The sequence below is a fragment of the Pelecanus crispus genome, chromosome W, assembly GCF_030463565.1.
Source record: "Pelecanus crispus isolate bPelCri1 chromosome W, bPelCri1.pri, whole genome shotgun sequence".
NCBI classification, from domain to species: Eukaryota; Metazoa; Chordata; class Aves; order Pelecaniformes; family Pelecanidae; genus Pelecanus; species Pelecanus crispus.
The window spans coordinates 5,786,152-5,802,427 of record NC_134675.1 but is presented as its reverse complement, the minus strand read 5'-3'; the positions used below and the strand labels follow the sequence as shown (position 1 = coordinate 5,802,427).

The 16,276-nt window shown below is 36.9% G+C and overlaps 1 protein-coding gene across 1 annotated transcript in view; it reads right to left on the bottom strand.

The window, feature by feature from the left end:
• LOC142596456 (rapamycin-insensitive companion of mTOR-like) overlaps window positions 1-16,276 on the bottom strand; it is a 109,773-nt gene that overhangs the window by 24,512 nt on the left and 68,985 nt on the right. Inside the window, exons 16-24 of the mRNA XM_075725564.1 lie at window positions 15,267-15,429; window positions 14,760-14,861; window positions 12,159-12,205; window positions 10,607-10,742; window positions 9,858-10,057; window positions 8,716-8,842; window positions 2,074-2,238; window positions 1,540-1,616; window positions 1,350-1,428 (exon numbers count right to left, since the gene is read on the bottom strand). Of these exons, the coding sequence (XP_075581679.1) occupies window positions 1,350-1,428; window positions 1,540-1,616; window positions 2,074-2,238; window positions 8,716-8,842; window positions 9,858-10,057; window positions 10,607-10,742; window positions 12,159-12,205; window positions 14,760-14,861; window positions 15,267-15,429 (1,096 nt within the window). The remainder of the gene's footprint in view (window positions 1-1,349; window positions 1,429-1,539; window positions 1,617-2,073; window positions 2,239-8,715; window positions 8,843-9,857; window positions 10,058-10,606; window positions 10,743-12,158; window positions 12,206-14,759; window positions 14,862-15,266; window positions 15,430-16,276) is intronic.

Below are 16,276 nucleotides of genomic sequence, written 5' to 3'. Positions count from 1 at the left end.
ACCGATCACAAGCGGTGTTCCCCAGGGCTCAGTACTGGGGCCAGTTTTGTTTAATATCTTTATCAATGATCTGGATGAGGGGATCGAGTGCACCCTCAGGATGCTTGCAGACGACACCAAGTTGGGCGGGAGTGTTCATCTGCCTGAGGGTAGAAAGGGTCTACAGAGGGATCGGGACAGGCTGGATCGATGGGCCGAAGCCAACTGTATGAGGTTCAACAAGGCTAAGTACCAGGTCCTGCACTTGGGTCACAACAACCCCATGCAACGCTACAGGCTTGGGGAAGAGTGGCTGGAAAGCTGCCTGGCCGAAAAGGACCTGGGGGTGCTGGTCGACAGCCAGCTAAATATGAGCTGGCAGTATGCCCAGGTGGCCAAGAAGGCCAACAGCATCCTGGCTTGTATCAGGAATAGTGTGGCCAGCAGGAGCAGGGAAGTGATCGTCCCTTTGTACTCAGCACTGGTGAGGCCGCACCTGGAATACTGTGTCCAGTTTTGGGCCCCTCAGTACAAGAAGGACATTGAGGTGCTGGAGCGTGTCCAGAGAAGGGCAACGAAGCTGGTGAAGGGTCTGGAGCACAGGTCTTATGAGAAGCAGCTGAGGGAACTGGGGTGGTTTAGTGTGGAGAAGAGGAGGCTGAGGGGAGACCTTATCGCTCTCTACAACTACCTGAAAGGAGGTTGTAGCGAGGTGGGTGTTAGTCTCTTTTCCCTAGTAACTAGTGATAGGACAAGAGGAAACAGCCTCAAGTTGCACCAGGGGATGTTTAGAGTGGATATTAGGGAAAATTTCTTCACTGAAAGGACTGTCAAGCACTGGAACAGGCTGCCCAGGGAAGTGGTTGAGTCACCATCCCTGGGGGTATTTAAAAGACATGTGGCGCTTAGGGACATGGTTTAATGGTGCACTTGGTAGTGTTAGGTTAATGGTTGGACTCGATCTTAAGGGTGTTTTCCAACCTAAGTGATTCTATAACCAGGGGTGACAGGCATCTTGAAAAGTAGTATTCCTTTCCACACTTCTCTAGATAAGACCTTACACAACAACCTATTTTGAAAAGTCAGTAAGTCACTACACTTCTGAAATATTTGCTGGAATATCAAAATTATATGAGGCCTGGGTAAATCAAAAGCATGCATGTACAGAGGAGCTATGGAACTGTAAGTCCCTGTCAACCTTTTTCGGCAAAAACATAAGTCAGTGAGGCAAAAAAAATGTATTGGCATTAGCAATACAGATATATGAATGTACAATATTTTTAATAATCTTTGACCTTCTAAACCTGTGTATTCACACCTTTCCACATCCTAATTTCAAGCAAACGCACATGTTTTATTCTTACTTTTACCTTTTGCCACTTTTCCATTTGTTTTGTTATATAACCTCTTTCATTTAGATATGAAAACCCCTTTGGAATGGACAGAAATCTGTAAAGTAACATCAGACAGTCAGTACTCCACTTAAATCACACTATTTGAATAAAAACAAACACTTATTGTTTCCACAGCGTCAAGTCAAACAGCATATTCAACATTTACCTTAGGAGTAGAAGCAAACCTTTGTCTCCAAGGTGAGAAAGAGCTGGTTTCATTTGGATAAGGGCATGAAGATTGGCCTAAAATAATTAAAAATGCATAAAGAATATCCAAACACTATATAATTCTGAAAACTACAACAATTACAACAGCCTGCCAGCAATGAGGCAGCAAGTTTTTCACAAAAGGAAGTATCAAACAGCACTAACCTCATCCTAATATTATCCACTTTAAGTACCTTCTGTCATTAATATATATATCCCCTTTACAAAAAGTATAATGATCAAAATAGCTGAATTAGTCTGAATTCATATTTAAAAGTAAGCATAATCCAAAAGTTTACATTTTCTTGTCATTAATACTGCAGTATTTTCAGCAAGGGGTCTATAAACTATTATGAAGTCCATCAATGACAATCAAGAAAGGAAATCATCAGTAGCTTCTTGCATACTTTTATTTTGCTACTGGGGGAGGGGGTGGGGAACAGCTTACAGAGTAGCATACTAAAAAGAAGTTGAAGAGGGAAAGGATGCTCACCTTGTCTTCACATGCCTCATCTAGAATATCAAGTGCCTCAGAAGAAATAGTTTTATTTTTATCATGTAACTGGGTCACCAGTAACTCAATCCCCCAGTTGCTGAAGAACTCTACATTTGCTCTCAGTAATACTCGTAAGTGTTTTGTTGCATACAACCTGCAACTCTGCAAAAGGAAGGAAAATACCTTTTTGAATGGAAGAGAAGTAGCTAATGTAGTTAATGATTTATCACTTTAAAAAATACATTTCAATTACCATATTTTACAGCAAGTAACTGCAATCCACACCTTAATGCATTAAAACTACAGTCTACTTAAGAGCTATTTCTCTTATCAAATGGGAAATTTGAGTCTGAGATCACAAGTAATCTGGTCACTGCAAGTCTCCTTGGAAAGTCCTTATCAATTAGTCATTCACTGTGACGGCACTACACAAATTCATCAGGATACACAGGAGAAATACCTTGTGCAATTGCATATACCTTCATGTATGTAATGTTTTGAAAAATACTTTAACAAGCAAATCTTAGAACCTCTGGGGAATTTATTTTAATAATATTTAAATTGTTTCCCAAAAGTATCTGATCTTCAAAGCTTATCAGAAAACCTTTCTAAATATAAAAATGTTATTTTCTGTAATAAGACAGTTTCCCAACACTTAGTTTACTACTATGAATTTCTCTAAGTGACAGCAGAATGAAGTACCTTGTCAGTTCCTGTACTGCTGTTAACTTGCTGAATAAACATCATAAACTGATTAACATAATTTTTATTAGAAAAGTTATACGCAAAATAGAAGCAAACAGACTTAATCTACAAGAATTTGTTCTGGAGTAAGCATAGAACAACCCTGACAATGTATGCTTACTGGGAAAGGTGTTATCTTTACTTAGACAAGCATAGTTATAAAAGACAAAATCAGATGCCCAAATCTTTCTTCAGGTCTTCAGTCCTTACACCTTTAAGACTATGATAGCTATAACCAAGTAAATTTTCTATACTTTAAAATATAAATTATCTGTGTTGGGATGCATGTGAATATCTGTACTCTAAGAGATAGGTGAATTGGTCCAGGTTGGACAGCACTACCTAGGTTAACAATATCTTCTGGATTTTTTTTCCCCTCCAGAAATACTTGGCAAACAGGACTTGAAAGAAAATGGGAGTAGAAAATATGAATGTGCACAGTTAATTTCAAAAACCTTGTCTCATCATTTCAACTTCAAGTATCATGCGCACATTTCTATTTATTCAATATACAGAGGCTTATTTTTTGGAGGGGAGGCGGGAATGACATAACACAAGTACCAAGAATGACTGTGGCAACAGTTATTTGCAACTCTGATCTAGGCTGCACAACCGTTTTGAAATGGCTTGCATCCCATTAGTGGTATGCTTTGTATGTGGAATAGATGACTAGCAGCATACTTATTAAAGATGAGAACAAGAGCTATTATGCCGAAATGATCACTTGATCTAGATGTTAAGCCTACAGAATAACACAATAACGTGAAACCAGAATTCAGTGTCATGTAGTTCAAGTGTTCAAGGTCTTTGTGACCCACAGAAGTGATAACGCAAGTCAGAGGTCACTATGCTCAGCTGATTACATACAGCTCAGCATAGATGCCAGTAGATATAGGATAAATCTACCTCTTAGCCACCCATGAAGATAAAAGGTTATGAACTGCAACACTTGAGGACACACTGGCTACTCTGCTGTTTCTACCATGAGCTGGCAGAAAGGCAGCTGAGGCAGTATTAATTTGCTTCAGCATGAATGACCAAAGCACATCTGGAAGTAGGTTAAGATGTGCTTCTGCTTCACTGATCTGCAAAGATACTGCTCTGTAAATGTTTTGTTGTATATAGTCACCCCCAAAAAAGCTACTCTCCCCTTCTAATGCTAAGCTGACTACAGAAATGACTTTTCCTTGTTCTGAGGCACTCATTAGCAAATCACTAACAAACCTGCTTCACAGCTCTGGATAGCTGTAAAAGGTGTATGAGGCTATAACCTCAATTAACCCACAAAAAAGAGCATCTTCAGCTCTTGAAATAAACAGATACTAAAACCAAGATATTTCATTAAAAAACATCTCAGAGAATTAAAGTTTCTGAAGGGAAGAAGCCTTACTGAAGATGGTCTTTCTCCCTTACAAAACACAGCTTTTTAGAAATTATGCCCAGTTCCATGCATTTTTATTGCTTTTAAACATAATTTAGAAGCCAGAGGCAGTATACAGAATCAAAAAACACAAGTTGTCTTCTGGATTCTGAATTAATACAAACCGTTCCATAGGCATTTGCTTACTATACCGGCTCCACTCATCCTACCAGGTCCTCATCAGAAGTCCTTGAAAAGCGAAGGTGGAAGGGCTTGCAAGTGCCTTATTTGAATTGATCTGCATGTTCATTTTTAATCTTAGGATTCACTTGTCCAAGGTGACAGAATGTCAGTTCTGGTAATATTAAAAAAATATATTCTCCCTAAGGGACAGAGCAGTGAGTGGTATAAACTATGCCAAGTTTCAGTTTTTTCCTATAATGCTTACTAAATACGAAGGAGTAAATCTTTGTTTGCTGTTGACAATGATGCTGTTTCAGAATTCCAGACCATAAACCCCAGAAAATGGCAGATACCAGTAGAAGACGTAGTTCCAAATTACTCCTCAGTCAGTGGAACTGCTCATGCAAATATCTGTCAGTTCAATATTTCCATATTCTTTCTGGTATCTTATCCTCTCTGAATTGACTACTATTTCCACCTCACACAAATATTTTAATTTCTGGAAGAGACTTGTAGTTTTGCCAATTACAGTAGCTCAAAAATATCACTTATACCACTAAGGATACAGTTAATATCAGAATAATCAAAACATTTTGATCTTCTATTGGGAGCACAAACACCAGAAACACTGAACACAAGCATTTTGTCCAAGAGATGATACTGGCAATATTCTGTACACCAAGCATTGCCAAAGGGCTCTTCAAAAGGTCAGCATTTTGCCTTTTTGTCAAGTAGCAGTCAATGAAATTTTCTCCTCAAAATCTCATCAGTTCAGTTTCCATCATAAGAATGTATGCAGCTGGGCACATGTAAAACAGGAAAAGAATTTCTTAAGGAAGTAAATAAATTTTATCCAAGTATGAAATCATCAGCGGTTGATGCAAATGTAGATCTATTTTTGCTGGCTGAGACAGTCCATTCTATTTGTGCTTTTCTTCTTTTAGACCAAAAATACAAAATATTTCCTTATTAATTCCACGCAGGTCAACTAATTCAGGAAACAAAACACTCTGAAGCGGTTTTATCCAGCCCTCAGGGTTCAATACGTATCATAAAGGAAGTCAGGCTCTATTTAAGAGGCTCAAACAGTAAATTTTATTTCTTTTCTAGTATCCTGAGAGTAAAAGATTCATTTACATTTGTGATGAACAAACAAGATTTAATTTTTTTATATTTCTTAAATGTGTTTTCATAAATGCTTTTTTTTTTTTAAGAAAATATTGAAGGGATTCTCATGGTACTGCAGGGTACAAAAATCAGGGTACAGTCTCATCCAGTGCAACACTGAACTCTAAACAGTAGAATTTAAGTCACAACACATCTCAGCTGTGAACTTTCCTAGAGATCACTATGGTTAGAGACCTGCTATACCTGACTGCACACCTAATTCTGATATTAAGGACTACTGACCCATATCAATGTGCATATTTTATAAGTAAAACTGTAACCTTTCTCATAAGTCAGTGGTAGGCAGTTGAGAAGACATACCCTAATCATTTCTATTCTTTTACATTTCAAGAGACTTCCAAAAATAGACAGTTACTTAATCTCTGCTGTTTCCCTAGACAACGTTGCTAGATCCATGCATCAATGTGAGACTGGGAAATAGAAACATTAGAATTCAGTAGCCATAGGCTACTAACATAGGCTGAGACCTTAAAACATCATGGATATGAGAAGGTATCAGTGTTTCTAGCAAGAAAGATCTCTATCTTTAAAACTAATTATTTAGGTTGGAGCTCCAAAATTTGAGTTCTTAAGTTTCTGAGCCTGTATAATGTCTCTTAGCTTTCTCCAAGGAGTTCTACCTTGACATCTGTCAAGGTTTGGCATTAAATACTCATGGTAATACCAGTGAGGCCTATTAAAATTCAGATCATGATCTCTAATCCTTTTCACAATCCCAAACAGACCAGAACCAAAATGGGTAAACCTGGGGGCTTGTCATGGTTTAACCCCAGCTGGCAATTAAGCACCACAAAGCACTCGCTTTCCCCCCCAGTGGGATGGGGAGGAGAATCAGAAGGGTAAAAGTGAGAAAACTTGTGGATTGAGGTAAAGACAGTTTAATAATTGAAAAGAAATTTTAAAAAATGTAAGAAAAAAAAACCCCAAAAACCAAAGAGAGAAGAAAATAAAACCCAAGAAAAACAAGCAATGCAAAAGAAAACAATTGTTCACCACCAACTGACCAATGCCCAGCCAGTCCCCAAGCAGCAGACCCCCACCAACCTCCCCCCCAGTTTTATTGCTGAGCATGACATCATACGGTATGGAATATACCTTTGGTCAGTTGGGGTCAGCTGTCCCGGCTGTGTCCCCTCCCAACTTCTTGTGTACCCCCAGCCTACTCACTGGTGGGGTGGGGTGAGAAGCAGAAGAGGCCTTGACTCTGTAAGCACTGCTCAGCAATAACGAAGACACCCCTGTATGATCAACACTGTTTCCAGCACAAATCCAAAACATAGCCCCATACTAGCTACAATGAAGAAAATTAACTCTATCTCAAGCAAAACCAGTACAGGGCTCTACAGGCTTTCTTAATTTCTAAGGTGTTGGAGAATGACGTCTATCCTATTCACGTCCAAAGTACAAGTAGTCTTTACTACCCATTGTTCATTAAGCTGAACTACAAATAGGTGGAAATTGTATTTTAAGTTATCATCACTAACGGCAGCAGTAGCTCTCAACTGCTTTCTGGCTTTGTATATGCTTGGGACAGTATGTTCAGACAGTATCTGCACCCCACTTCAAGCCAGTCTCCTTACAGCTAGTGATACCTATATCCGAGCTGAATATATTCTGTTCTGTCCCCCCCAATAAAAATGTTAAAAGTAGGTCTTTATAGAACATTTGGAAGATGATCATCCCATTCCTACTTACATAAAGCTTCTGGTGTAAGGACTGGATGTTTGAAAATGTTTGGAAGAATCTCTCTCAAAACAGAATTTAAGTCCTCATACCTTAGATATCAGGATAAATAAATCTTTCCCAAAATCTAAAACACAAACACTAATTCATAATAAAATGCCTAAAATTATCTGTGGAACTGTATACCTTATTGAGGAGCCTGTGACAGCATGCCTAGACTTTTCTCTAATTGTTAACTAGCTGCATTTGGAAGAAACTGAAATGCTAGAGTGCTCTTCCCCCTTGTACGGCCTCTTTTTATGAAGGAAAAATAGCTGGGAGGCAGTGGAGGGGGCCAGTACTCATTGACACGAAATCTCAATAGAAACAGCTGAATGAAGTTCCACTGTCTAAACTGCTATTAACTGGCAGTCATCTAACAAGAGCTTAGAAGTCTAATAAAGACACAGGCATGTGTCCTCACAACATATGAATTTCTATTTCCTTGCTCAGACTAGGCATAAAACACCTTTGGAGAAAGGATATCAAAGTCATCACTTCTTTGAAAGATTACTTAAAAATCAGTCAGTATGGAGTCTTACCCTCTTCTTTCAATGAGTCATTCCTTCAACCTTAACTATCTTTATTACTTTCAGACTCCTCTCTTTACCTATAAGAATCATCACATCTTTGGTAGTCTCAAAGAAATATCCTTGATTTATTTCTTTCCCTCTCCTCTTCCTAAAAACAAGACATTTAAAGCTAGTGTCTACCTTATTCCCTCTTATATTCACTCTAGAGTATACTCTGCCTTGTCCAGACAACAGAGGAATAGCTCTCCCTGAAGTACTGAAAGTTATTTCCTAATTAGATTTCAACTTAATAATTGTCGTTTCCCTGACATTAATGCTTGCTTGTCTACCAGATTACACCTGATTGATTTCTCTCTTCTTAAAGGTTCAAGAGCTTCCTTTCCTAAGTCTGCATCTTATTTCCACTCACCTTCTTGGATTCAGAAGTACAAATCCCAATGCCTGTTTCTGAACCACCCCCTTGTTACAGGAGCTATAGCTTCTACTCAGTTCCACCACAGTAATCTCAATCATTATCAAAACAGTATCTATCACTGGAAGGTTAACCTGCTTATTACTGCTAGAAATACACATTTCTGTTTGTGAAAACAATGCCTTCACCGTTGGTTTAGGATGTCCACTGACCCAGACAATAATGTTATATTCGGTTTACGCATTTAAAGACTTTAACCCCCTTCATACACAAGAGAAACATCTGTTTGAATGACTTGATTTCTTGAGCACAAATACAATACAAGATGTGAAGTCCACAGCAAATTCAAAAGCTATATGAGTAGGAGTTTCATTTCTCTAAAAACAAAAATAAAAACCTTTCTGCATATTATCTTAAAAATAAAGTCACGCACCTCAAATAACAAAATAAACTTCTAGTGGTAAATAACAATGGAACATAAGTTGAATCGAACTTACATCAGTAGCTGCTGTCAGGATTTTAGAAAGAATGACTCTTGCTAACCCATCTCTGCTGTAATCCAAACTAGAAACAGTCAATTTTAACAAGTGATCCTGGTTCTTCAAAGAACAAAGATTAAGAAGACTGGGGGGGGGGGGGGGGGGGGAATAAAAATTAGTATTTGAACCCACTCAAACCCACTTATTTATTCAATCAATATTTTAAACTTAAGTACTCTGAATTAGATTTTCAGTTCTATAAACACAGAAGAATACAAAGTAAGGTCTCATATGAAATGGAGTGACTTTAAACTCTTACAGCTGTTAGAGTCAAAGGGAGACCAAATAATGCACTAAACTACAAGGGGAAAAAAAAAAAACCCAAACCAATATTTCTTTTATAATTGCTATGTAACAGTTTTGTCAGTATAGTTGGATTGGTGATTATGAGTAAAAAATAAATGTTCATGAAGCTCTGTGAACAATTCCACACTGTAAAACATTCTGTGTATACAGCTTGTCATAAGGTTAGTCCTATTAACTGTCTAGATTTTATTGTAAATGAAGTTTTCTGTAGCCAGTAAAAAACTTGCATTCTAACGAGCAATGAAAACAACTTACTTAAAAAAAAACCAGAGTACATCAAAACACCTGAATTTTCTCTTAAAATTTACTATATTTGAAATAAACTGGCCATTGGCCAAATTACTCCCAAAGGAAGGTAAGTTTATTTGTACCCGAACAAAATTTTGACCTCCACAGCTTCACTCAAATATATTGGACTGAAGTTTAGGTACAACATGCATCATCACATTTCACACACAGTATGATACCTACCAGTTTGTTGGGTTTTGTTTGTTTGTTTTAAAACATTTCAGTACAGTATCATCCTTCCTGATACTGATTTCTGTCAGATAGGTGTGGACAGGAAAAACTAAACTATTTTTTAACACAATCACCCATATCTGTTCAGTAAGACAGACTAAAAGACCTCTTAAAAAATCATCCCAAACCCCCACAACTGAGGATCTTTACTTGAAAATAAATCAAAATAATTTTAAAGTTTTCAGCTTTATAGACAGTGGTCCTCATGCACAGTTTACAAGTTTCATAACAATTATACCTGTAAGCACAATTCAAACAGAATAAAAAACACTCACCACTGAAACACATTACATTTTTCAAGCATTTTCACTCCATGAGGGTGACAAGAGAGTGTACCAAAAAACAGAAAGTAGTGCTGGCTAAGGGTATTTAGTAACCCATTATTTTGAAGACTACGTTCAGGTTTCATTCCCGATGAAGAGTTGAGCCAATTTACAATATCTTTAACTAATTCCTCCAGGTAACCTTGTCCATCCTAACAAGACAAAGAGTAATAGCATTTACTAGTAACAGAACTTGGTCTCTCTTCTTTACTGAAATCCATGATTTAAAATTTCTTAAAATGTACAAACACATTACAGATACAAAATAGAAATGCTGTTTGGCAAACAATTCAGACTAAAGAAAAAGGTTCAAGGCAAATAAAAGGAGTTTGGCTTGGAGACATCTTAGGACCAATTCTATTCTTTCCAAGAAAAGGATTGTCCAATGACATTTTCCTCATATACATATGATATGATATACCCCCCCCCAACAGAAACAAAAACAACCCCACAACCAAACCCTAAGTTACATTTAATAAAGCTGTATTTAATAAAACTCCTACTTAAACACAGTCATCTCCCTAGTGTCTTATCTGGACAATTCAAGATTTTAAGTTATAATTCTTAATTACGCTGATCATTTTAGGTTTAACACCCAAAGTCTACAGAAGTCTTTACTAAAATTAAGGGTTTTTTCCTCTAAGTGGCATACAGCAGCACTACTCATTCTATCTCCAGTCTTGTAGCTGAAAATTTCTTACCTCTTCTGATTCAAGAAGAAATTCAGTAAACTGACAACCCACCACAGTGAGCTGCTTAGCCTTGGCATAGTCCAGATCCAGGTTGGCATACAGTTTACTGCTAGGCTTGTAAAAATATAGCAATCTCCTTACAAACCTATGGAAAGTAAAAAAGAATTCATAGAATCATAGAATCGTTTAGGTTGGAAAAGACCTTTAAGATCATCCCGTCCAACCATTAACCTACACTACCAAGTCCACACTAAACCAATCAAGGGTAGACTAGACTAAACCATGTCCCAAAGTGCCACGTCTACCTGTTTTTTGAACACTTCCAGGGATGGTGACTCCACCACCTCTCTGGGCAGCCTGTTCCAATTCTTGACTACCCTTTCCGTAAAGAAATTTTTCCTAATTTCCAACCTAAACCTCCCCTGGCGCAGCTTGAGCCCATTTCCTCTCATCCTATCACTTGTTACTTGGGAGAAGAGACCAACCCCCACCTCACTACAACCTCCTTTCAGGTAGTTGTAGAGAGCAATAAGGTCTCCCCTCAGCCTCCTCTTCTCCAGACTAAACAACCCCAGTTCCCTCAGCAGCTCCTCATAAGGCCTGTGCTCCAGACCCTTCACCAGCTTCGTTGCCCTTCTCTGGACACGCTCCAGCACCTCAATGTCCTTCTTGTACTGAGGGGCCCAAAACTGGACACAGTATTCCAGGTGCGGCCTCACCAGCACCGAGTACAGGGTGACAATCACCTCCCTGCTCCTGCTGGCCACACTATTCCTGATACAAGCCAGGATGCTGTTGGCCTTCTTGGCCACCTGGGCACACTGCTGGCTCATGTTCAGCCGGCTGTTTAAAATGATGCAGTGTGAGCCTTTCAGGATACATTTTAGCTTTAGGTTTTTCCTCAAATTCACGTAGAAGTAGCTTTTCATGGCTACAAATACAGAACTACTCTTCAAAGTAGTTTGTTTAATCAAATCAATTTCTGAAATGCATGTTAAAAGTAACATCCAAGAACTAATTAGTAACACTATTACCACGCATGCACAAAAGTAATAAAAATGCCTTAGTGTCCACAGACATGAAAGGAATCAGAGCTGCACTGACTGTCTTTTCAAATCACACATGCTTCCCTTGCCATTAATAGCAACTAGAAATAACTTCCCCTTGGTTTTTGATAAAAGCTATAACTACATAACTGTACAACTGCAGACCTATTCTGTCAAAATTTGTCAAGTGCTGACATCAAACACTAATGTATGAAATATCAAAGAGGTAATACTTTAAGGTTTAAAATGAAATAGGGCATTTGCAAAGCTGATATAATTCTTGTTTAGGGAGTAAATATATAAAGTATCTGTGCACAGAAAAGAAACCACTAAAGCTTAAAGACCTGTTTATTTAAAGCAAATATTGCAACCTAATTATCTAAATTTTCATTTTTGCTGCTTATCTATAGATTGTTTTAGAAATGTGACACATCAAGGAATAGTTTATTGCAACATTAAACCCCAGTTTTTCCAAATTTCTTTCTTCAAAGGAAGTCTATGTAATTTTTACATACCTGTGCAATTGTTCATCTTTATAGTTCCTTAGATTTACATTTGGCCACTAGAAAAAACAACAAATATAGCATTATATGAAACTTGTACATCAGTACTTGATTAGTCACTAAAATTTACTCATTTCTATTATGGTTCTATTCACCTAATAATTAGAAGTGTAAGTTTTCTTGCATCTTATGTTACCTATAAAATAACCCCCTATGTTAATGAAAAGCCCACATTCTTGCTCCAAGAACAGTTCTGTTATTTTCTAGAGAAGGACAGGGAATGTCAGGTACATGCTATGTGTATAAGGTCCATAATTCTAACGAAAATAGCAAACTATGACATGCTAACAAAAAATAAACAATTTTTCTCAGTTTCTTCTCTGCAAATAGCAAACAAATTTTGATATGCATAACAGGGAAATCGGGTTTTGTTGTTGTTGTTTTCACTATTAATCCAATCTGGTTTAAAAATAATCATTTTTCTGTTATAGCTCACTTAAATACTGCTTATTAAAACAGTATTTAAACTCCTCTGTTGATAACCTTGTAAGATGTTTTAAAAAGGATCACACAAAGCCATAATACTCTCTTCTGGACCTATCCTTTCTTCATATTATATTTTCCTCTGTTTTTACAGCTATCTGTTGTCTCTGTGGTTTTAGATTTATTTTTGTTGCTACTAGTATGTTCTTGGAAGGGATGGAAAAAATTGCATCAAACATTTTTCTTTCCTACTGAAGCAATACAGTTCTACATTTCCAATTGGTATACTAGTATTAAGACATATAGTGTACTAGTTAATGATTAGTAAAACTGACTACACTAGTAACATTGAAACCACAGTGCCAGATGAAGTATGAAGCTCTACTGTTAACACAGTCTCAATTCCTCCATCCTGACTACTGCCACTACTGCTGCTATTTTAGCAGCTTAGACAGCAAGCTGAGCAAGTAAAAAAAAGGCAGTAAGGGACCATATGAGATGCAAGTAGTGAGGTGGTAGGAAAGCTGATGCTCCACAGCCATGAGGTTGCGACTGAGATGGGAGGGAGGTGAGTAGCCACATGAGATGAAGTCCAAACACTGGAATCTGGATCCTGCTGATTCAGGGACTAAAGATGGACCACTCTGATAAACTGCATAATACCAGTGTAAACTAAGATAATGTTAACAGGAACGGAAGTGGTTAGAATTTAACTGGAAAACACAGTAACTTCTCATTCTGAAAGACAGAAGTCTCTGATTTTGAGGCATTTAGAACTGTTTGACAGTACACTAGAAAATATACTGCAGGGGAGGTCTGAGATAGCAGGGAAACTGACAGCTTGACCTAAATTTCAGAGGAGAAAAAAAAAAAACAACCCAAAACCAACCAACCAAACAAAAAAAAAACCCCAAAAACCTTAAGTTGTCAACTATATAAAACTTCCATTGTCAAAGTACTACACAGACTAATTAAAAAGTGAGATTCTCAAGAACAGTTTCTTGATAGTATCTTTAATACTGAATCAAAGGTAAAAATATCTATGATTAATAATCATAGATATCTAGTAGTTTAGTAGTGTTACAGTAAATAGTCTGTAAACAGTGGAATTCAGTGGAGCAAAGCTACTGTCATATACCTGTTCAGGTCTTTATACCAGACAGATTCTTGCTCTCTCAAGTTTATCAGTCCCTGAAAAAAATGCACAGAAATATGTAGGGGAATTTTTTTTGGGGGGGAGGGGTGGTTGGGTGTTGTTTTTTTTAATATAATCTTGATTATGTCTGTCACCATTAATCCTGTTTTGTACTTTTGCCATCTTTATAACAACATAGTAAAGATGACAGTAAGAAAATGTTACTTGGGGGTAACAATGGAAGGATGGCTTTGATGCACAGAATGACAGGAGCTATTTTGGCTCTAAGACTATACCGAGTACTCAGTCAGAAAGTTTTCTTACTCAAAGAAAGCAAGTCCTCTGCTTAAAAAAGAGGCAGTCCCTTAAAAGCTGTACATGAAATATATTTAAGATAACGTCCTCCCTGTCAGAGATATTTCCTGTATTCTGTGAAAACAAATACATTTTGTAATGAACTTGATGCTATGGAATGATTTGTATTAGTTCAAAACATACAATAAGACTGCATACTACTGAAGTTTTCGTATGTGGCTCAGTCTAAGCATCTGAAGCTTGATCTATAACCCACCTCCAGTCTTAACCTTCAGTGCACGTTATATATTTAAAAAAAAAAAATCTGCTATGAAACTGAACAAGGCAGTATCTCTATGTAGTTTGGACTGAAGTCTAAAGTATTAGCAACTTTAAATTCACTATATCTCATTCTATAAAGTCTACTTCTATACAAATAAAGTTATATAAAATTTAATATATGCTTTTTAAGAAACTTGTGAATTTAACTGTAGTGTATTTTTGTATATAGTTTAAGGGTTGTATACAAAGAGACTATATCAGCACTGATTAAACCCATGAGATCCTAATTTTCTGAAATAAAACATATTATGGGATATAGTATGGAACTGATATTAGAAAGTCAAAGCTCACATGTGAAATGGAGACTTCCCCCCCAAAATAATTTCATAAAAATAGTATCATGCCCTTTTTATGCTCACCTTCAGTATGGTCCCTATCAGATTCCAATTCCACTCAAGGTTCTCTTTATGATTGAGAACTTGGCTGTCTCGAAGATTCATTACAAGTGCTTCTTCTGTATCCTGGAATACAGACATAAAAAACTACAATAAGTTTCCTTGCATCATGTCTTGTCACATGATATACTTACTGTTCATGTAATAATCATTAAAAGAGCTATGCTCCACAGTATTTTGCATTTGAAAGTAAATTGCATGGTTATAGTACTGCATTAAAAATCTAATACTAAGAGATCATAATTGGGACTAAAAAGCATTAAAAGTTATTGTAATTTCACTCTTCAATTTCTAGAAATACAATATAGTATCCACAAGTAGCTAGAAGACAAATTAAATGAAAAAAAAATCTACAAAAGAATCACATAAATGGCTCTGAATTAAATGAGAGTGAAGCTTGTGGGGAGGGATCTAAGTCTCTAAAATACAAAATCAAATTCATTTTTGAAAAAAAATCAATAATGGTTTTACCTTTAAAATAAAGATGTCTTTCTGCACACAGCACTGATCCCTTTTTTGGTGGGTTGAGATCGCTTTCTGAATAATATGATCTAAATGGAGGCTGTAAGGTTTGGGTCCTCTTTTCTTCATCTCGTGAAAACGCTTTAAGCAGTTGAGTGCGGCACTTGCTCGTCTAATAGAAAAAAAATACTATAATCAGTATTTGATAGCTGTTATTCAACTAAAGAGTGCCACTGCTATATCTTGAGTTAAATAAACATAGCTCAAGAAAGAATTCACCAAAAATTCCAAAACAAATAAAATGAAAATAGTAATACTCTGCAATTAGTGGTACCTTTCGGAGTTCACAGAAGATATTGCAAAGTCTAAAGTTGATAAAGTATTGTGATATGTCACAGTAGATCAACGTTCTACAGTGAAGTTGAGATGGCTAGCTTCAACTTTGACTAACAAAGTATTTCTTGTAAATTCTCTTCCCCTCCCCAGAGGGTGGCAGGAGTATCAGTAGTATGTTTCCTGCTCTTTATATCTAAACAGCTCAGCAACAGCATGTAAGAAATTTTCCAGGAAAAGATAGGAAGTAATAGAAATGACATTTGACATGGGCAGAAACAGTCAATTGCAAAATAATGGTAACAGAAAAAAAGAGTTTGCTGAGCAAATAAAATAAAGAAGTCTAAAAAAAATGAGGAGGTAAGTCTACCTTTCTTCCTCATAAACAAAAATTGTCATAGGATAGGAGAGTGGGTTTTTTGTATTCTCTTCAAACAAATACCTGCAAATTTGGTCTCCTACCTAAATTACATAAATTTAATCCATAGCAGGGCTTACAGTTTTTCAGAATATGAAACAATGCAGTGTTGACCAAAACAAAGATCCCCAAATATAACAAATACTACATCTACAAAATCACTTTCTTCCAACAAAACCAGGACTTCTTACTACTATATCAGGTATGTCCAAAAAAGCCAAAAAGCAAAAAACCTGCAAGTAATCCACAAACATATCCCTTCTGCTCT